Source organism: Glandiceps talaboti, chromosome 8 (genome assembly GCF_964340395.1).
Source record: "Glandiceps talaboti chromosome 8, keGlaTala1.1, whole genome shotgun sequence".
Classification (NCBI taxonomy): domain Eukaryota; kingdom Metazoa; phylum Hemichordata; class Enteropneusta; family Spengelidae; genus Glandiceps; species Glandiceps talaboti.
In genome coordinates this window covers 21392907-21400043 of record NC_135556.1, presented here as the reverse complement: position 1 = coordinate 21400043, position 7137 = coordinate 21392907, and the positions used below count along the sequence as shown (strand labels likewise).

The following is a 7137-nucleotide window of genomic DNA, read 5'->3' as shown; positions in this document are numbered from 1 at the left end:
ATTAGCTGTGCTACAAAAGATATCCTCCATCTTTTGCATTCACATGTCTATCAGTCTGTCTGTCTGTCTGTCTGTCTGTCTGTATTAATTATTTGTAGCTGCCTTTGCAAATATGGCTAACAGTATTTTGAACACAACTCATGCTGTAGGAAAGATAAGGAACCTCCAAGTATATTATCACTTTGCATATAACAATGGAAAAAATAGCCATATGGATATAGAAGCTTAGTACTGATAATACAATCTTCCATATGTGACAATTTCATAATCATGTACAATGCTTAACTGCCCTATTGCATGTTTGTATATCTTAGTGAAATGTACGTAGCATTATAAACATGGAACGGATTGGACTGTAACATTGGTCATACCAGGACTCCGCACAGAGTAATGAAATGTACCAAATCCACGACAAGCAGCACCTGTAGCGAAAAGTAATTACAGAGAATAAATAAAAAGGATAAAGAAACTTTTAGATTATTGCATGCAATTCGTCTGTTTATAAACGAAACATTGGAATAGGGAAAAATACATATGTTGTCTTATGAGGGCTATCATTTTACACTTACCATGGAATCCCTGTACGTTAGCTGCTATCAGTGCCCCATCAAAGTTTGGGTAATGTTTGATAATTCTTTCCATTGACATTTTAGCTGCAGATATAGGATCCAAACCCATACGCATATATTCCACTGTTTGATAACTAATAAATTGAAAACAAAATAATTACTAAAATTTTAATCAATACACACAACACAATTTGATAAGCTGAGAGCCTTTGACTGCAAACTGTCACTTTTGATCACGCTATGATAGAGGGTGCTGTTGATAAGCTGAGCACTTTCGACTACAAACTGTCAGTTTTAATCACTCTATGATAGATGGCCAGTTTAAAAAATGCCTCTGCATTTATAAAAGTCAATCAATTTTAGATGTATTTCATCACATGGTTAATGCTACTGTGTGAAACCTTGTTGGAAGGTGTATATCCTCATTTATTGAATATTATTTAGACTTATATAGCCTTTTATCATCTCAATATACATATGTGATCATAGAAATTATTTCGATTACTGATTGCTCAGAGTATTGTATTACTTCTGGATGAGGCAACTCTTGATGCTTGTGAGTAATTAAATCTCCAATTCTTCCTTCCTGTCTTTCTCTTGTCTAATTCTTCTGTCATTGCCTGTATGCACATACACCAGTGTGTGTCTCTTTTTCAGTTTTTTTGTTTCTTCTCTTTCACAAGTAATCAGAAATATTTGTTTATGATTTACCTTGGTAGTAATCTCATCATAATACCTCCATCACCAGTAGCTGCAGCCCCGCCCACATCGTTATCTACATATGCACCAGCACCAGCTATTGGAGAATCACCTACGCGACTGAAATGTGTCAAGACAAATAACAACAATGTCAACAAATGAATTACCCATATGACTGAAATGGCAAAGACATCACAAAATCTAACTATCACGGCAAAGATTCTGCCACCAAGATAATTACAAATCATGCCTTCTCTTAGTTGATAATGATACAATATAGATTTGAAGTCATACTACTGTTGACATTTAAACAAGTATGAAATATTGGTCTGTTTATGTGGCTCTGTTTACATACATGTATGTACCACAACAAGTCGAATTGTGTACTGAAAATGCATTTGGTGTTATGCCAAATATCTAATGTAGTTTTATCTGTGAATGGCACAACTCTAGTAAGTAGAATAACATACCAAAGTTACAACTTACAATATTGTTAAATGTCATTGTTTCATATTTTCATTAAAAAATCAATACATGTGAATTTATGAATTTGACCTCAGATACCAAAGAGGATAAATTCAGTGTGACACCTGCATTGTAAAAAATGTTAAACAAATAAACCCAATCAAATGGAAATATGGTGATGTTTGAATATGTATGTGCAACTCCACCTTGTTATACAACTATATGAACCCCTATAGTATCAAGAGGAATGTATGTGATGTTAACAAGTTTACATCTCAAAATGTGATTAATTCAATGGAGTTTTCATACCCTGGTATTTTATGTGAAAGCCCATTTGTTGAGGTTCCTCCTGCTACATTACCCTGACCATCTATGACAACCATACCTAAATAAAAACAAAAACAATAGGTCATTTTAATGGTTTAAACTGACTAGCTGCAAATGGAATGGTTTTTTTTTAACTGTTTTGTTCGATATAATACCTTCCTTGTAATTTTTACCCACTGAACAGTATTGAATCACCTGTCGATAAACATAATATATTTATGTGTAACAGTACACATGGTATAGTGCAATATATCAATATAATTGATTTTTGGGTCCGCACACAAAAATCAGCCCCCAAAATGAATCATGATTGCAAATTATAACTATACTTCTTATGATAAAATAGACATGTAATAGTGTAATTGACATGTACAATGTCTAACAATTGGTATAAGAACAATTTATTGTGAATACACTGGTGGTTGTCTGATCGAAAAAAAAACAATACCCCAGTTAAAGCTAGTACAGGTTTACCTTTTATCATCTTTTGACATCGAAAAATATGAAAGAATTTCAATTTGCTGCACTTTAAGTTGTTTTTGAGTCACAAAATAAACATAAATGTGATGGAAAAATACTGAAAACAATAATTCATGTGTACTGCTAAGGGTTAAGGTGAATGTTTTTTGTTGCATTCTGAATAGTACTTTGGGTTTCTGGAAGAATGTCCATAAATATATGTCGATGACATTTGCATACTCAAAGTACTGCCTGCATGTGCTCTTCTACATCCTTGTAATAATCCACATTTAATTTTTTTTCTAAATATATTAGAAATTCAGTTTTTTTAATCATATATTGGGCCTTTTACAGATACATGTACTAAATTTTTACACCCTTCTTTTGGTTATTTTGTAAGAAAACCACCCTCTTTTATTGAATATCTGTGACACTTACCTATTGTATCGTGATTCCGTACATCAATATTTTTGTTCAATCTTTCTTTTCGTAAATTTTGATAATTCTTATCTTTGTTTGGCGTGTATGGTCCACAATACTTTGTAGGGTCAGGGGTCACATTCTGTTGAAGAATAATTTAGTGTATCGTATCAAAGGTGACAGTTTATATTCTAAGTAAATGTGATCACCTGATAGTACAAAGTTCTGGATGAATAAGACAAAACCATGGATGCAAGGTGCCAAAACAATGACTACTCTGTGTATTTGTATAATGGTTGCAATGTTCTCTTTGGTCATTTTTTCATGGGCATAGCAAGTGAAAGCACAGGAGAAAGCACATAAAGTATGGGTATGAATACCCTGAATACCTACACTGGTACTCACGAGTCATGGGCACTGTTGTAAACATTATCAAAAATATAAATGTCATTAAAAAAAAACTGTGCCTTCATATGACTTTGTGAACATCATGGCACGCTCACATACTCATTGTATACAGGTATGCATTCATGTTTTTGGTATTTCATCAAAACAAAAATACCAAAAGTTTATGAATACATCGCTGTAATTTTATATTCACTGGTTTATATGTTATAAGGTATGGTGGAATGTACATACAGAAGTTCTGAGATGGTTATATGTATAATCTGCTTATTATAGATGCCGGTTCATAAAACAAATAATGATGTTTTCATACATACACTGAATTTTCAATTTTCTGAATCACATTCAAAGTGACGTTTCAAGTCAATTTTAATCCACAAGTAATGTCATAAATTTCAATGTTGCCAGCATAATACAATGTCCTGGGTTGGGAAAATCAAAATTAGTATCATAAATTCAAAGTGCAATACTTCATTATTAGCAAAATAAGAGACAGTCTATTTTTCAAATTCCCACTAGGGGATGACTATTGTTGAGTACCGTCAAATACAATCAAATACAATGAATAACTTACTTGTCGATAATTTGGTTGGCAGCTGTTGTTTTTCCAATCTTCCCAGATTTGTCTAAATGTATAGTAACAGATACCACAAGTAAATACACAAATACAGATTAGGGGATTTTTTGCAGATACATAAACCATGCATAATAATTATATGCAGAGTGATAATCTAACATTAAGTACCTAATTCCTACAATGGTAAAAATGAATCCAAATTACCTTGATTTGTTTGTATGTAAATCAATCTCTTTAAAACCCATCTCAATGGCAAACTGAGTGGCTACAAAGTAAACAGTTGAGAAATTACACATTATAAAAAAATTCTGAAATCTGAAACAAAGTGGACATACATTCCGTGTATTAAAACATCTTCTGTTTGTTACACAATACATTACAGGGGACTCTTCTTTCCCATCTTAAATAATAGTCTAGCACCAAGTTATTAGAAATTCTAAGATGGGTGAATAAATTGCGAAATGTATTATTCTATATTATAGCAAATGCATGTAGGAGTTTACAATATTCCAGTCATAGCAGGGGCTTATATGAAGCTCACGGAAGGGTCAAGTGAATTGAGAAGCATAACTATATACAGTACTCCTTTAATTCAACAGGTGTCCTTTTGTCCATTGTTTTTTCTATCCAATGAACCTTGCAAAACACTTCAAGTTATACACATATATAGTAGTGTTCACACATTTCAATCTCTACATAAGTACTGTAAGTTTACATACCTTGATCACCTACTATTAATGTATGCGTTGTATACTCCATAACACTACGAGCTACCGATATCGCATTCTTGATTCTCCTCAGATCAGCCACTGCGCCAACATCATGTGTTATACTGGAATAAAACAATGGTCATTTTACATTGACCTTTATATATACTATTAAACAGCTGAGGTGATATTATTCAAAGGTGCAATGCTAGTTTCTGTTAAATTTAGCAATTACTCAGTCAGCAGTTTACTGAAAAGGATCAGCTATAGACTTTATGTTACTAATACCATTAAATTCAACAAATCATTCTTTTCCCAATTTAAATTGCATGCTATATTAAATATTTCTTTCTTCAATTGTTGCAGGATATCCGAGTACCTTTAGTTTATAAATAAGTGGTGTATTATTTGGTGTGAAATCAATTTAATTGAAATACAGAATAGGTATTTCATTTTGACATCTATTTGAGGTTTTCTGCTGAGATACATCACATGACTAAGGCTCAATTACCAAAGTCCTATCTGTACATGTACACCTATGGAAATACGGTGGACGTACCAGACATCCAATAAACACTGGTTCTTACTGACCAGTGAATTCCTAATGGATACCTGTGTGTGTCAAACTCTGAAAAGCTTGGCCTTTATTTCCAAAACCAATCTATGTCTTAAAACCTGTGAAAGGCTAAACTTTCAAGGTAGTATTAAAGTAATGTATGTATCCATGGCAACTTACCCATCCATTATCATGGCATCAAGAGTTGTTTCACCATCCTCATCAGGACTGCAAAATGAAAGAAGAAATGTTTACTTGAATTTTTTAGCAATAATATGATAACACAATTGAAATTTCAAAATACTATAGAATGTGAGATTATATGACACTCATAAATGTTTTGACAAGAAAGACACAAAATGTGTTTTACAAAGATCATTGACATCAGATAAAGGTGTTTGTGTATTGGTTGACATCTTCAAGAAGTTCTAACAAAAGTGACACTGCATACTGATATTAAGAACTCAAGAACATAGTACTAATTACCTGCCACATAACCAACCATTCCAAACACGCTGCCTAGCTTCCCATACAATACTTACCTTCCACCATAACAAACCGTCCCATCACTCTGCATAACTTCACATGCAGTACTTACCTTCCACCATAGCGCACTGTACCATCACACTGCATAACTTCGCATACAGTACTTACCTTCCACCATAGCCCACTGTACCATCACACTGCATAACTTCGCATACAGTACTTACCTTCCACCATAGCCCACTGTACCATCACACTGCATAACTTCACATGCAGTACTTACCTTCCACCATAGCCCACTGTACCATCACATTGTATAACTTCACATACAATACTTACCTTCCACCATAGCCCACTGTACCATCACTCTGCATAACTTCGCATACAATACTTACCTTCCACCATAGCCCACTGTACCATCACACTGCATAACTTCACACTTAGTACAGCCTTGTTCTACAGCATCAAGTGCACTGCCACCACTGGTTATAACATCCCATGCTATGTGACAAAAGTCAGGTTGGAAATCAGGTAAGGAATTCAAATTATAAAATTATTTCTAGCTGCAGTGCTGTTTGCAGACGGAGTAAGTTGTCAGAATCGATTCCCAACTTACTCAGTCTGCTAGCATTGAGACTATTTTTGCCGATGGCTGCTAATTAATTGGTAATTGCATGGAAGTAGAACCCTACTTCCATGGTAATTGGTAATTCCGTACCAGGATTCCGTACTTTTAATTATGAACATTGTATTTCTTTGTACGTAGGTTGTTCGGCCTGACAGTCCCACTCTGGAACGGCCAACCTCTGACAATCATCTGGCTCAACTCGGCGAGCATCTTCATATGATATATCTATATAATCCTGCTTGCAGACGGAGTATTTAACGGTAAGTCGAGGGGGGAGGGGGGGGGTAAGTCGCTACGCGATTCTGACATTGCATTGTCCCTCTCCTTCGAGCGATAACTAACGGACAAGGAAAAAATATTTACCTTTTCCAGTAGCATTAGTAAAAGGCCAAGTATTTACAACCAGTGGCAGGAGATCTACTGATGAACACGCATAAAAACAATGAAGAAAACACAGGAACTGTGCGATCTGTACTATGGGGGCAGCCATATTGAACAGTCAGGTGACATTCACGTGACTATCGAGATGAGGATAAAAGACACCGTTTGTCCACGTCGATGCGCTGTAACTATGCCTATGCTACATTGCTAGGTCTTGTCTACCACGACAGCTGGCACACTACTGCACCAGAGACGTGGACATTCTAGTTATCGGATCGCAACCCGTTTTTATCCTGAAACGGCACAGGCACTTGTTTCCCGAGATATCTTTCTGAATAATAAGACATCGACAATATTGAGATACTGAAATTACTAGTATGAAAGGGGTAAAGTAACAACGGGTTTCTACTGTCGCGTAAGTCACACACACAGTGAATAGTGCCCTCAAGTGATAACCACAT

General features: G+C 35.0%; 1 protein-coding gene across 2 annotated transcripts; it reads right to left on the bottom strand.

Annotated features, from left to right (window-relative positions):
- Positions 1-294: 294 nt before the first annotated feature.
- Positions 295-6798, bottom strand: LOC144438970 (N(4)-(Beta-N-acetylglucosaminyl)-L-asparaginase-like). Of its 2 annotated transcripts, XM_078128201.1 has the most exons (11): positions 6659-6798; positions 6063-6168; positions 5365-5412; positions 4641-4753; positions 4126-4186; positions 3919-3970; positions 2958-3081; positions 2043-2118; positions 1281-1388; positions 570-703; positions 295-422 (listed from the first exon to the last, which is right to left on the bottom strand). In XM_078128201.1, the coding sequence occupies exons 1-11, from the start codon at positions 6783-6785 to the stop codon at positions 331-333; spliced, it is 1041 nt and encodes a 346-aa protein (XP_077984327.1). In that variant the 5' UTR covers positions 6786-6798; the 3' UTR covers positions 295-330. The 2 variants fall into 2 exon arrangements, with proteins under 2 accessions (XP_077984327.1, XP_077984328.1); XM_078128202.1 differs by lacking the exons at positions 6063-6168; positions 6659-6798 and adding an exon at positions 5895-5931.
- Between the last annotated feature and the right edge of the window lie 339 nt (positions 6799-7137).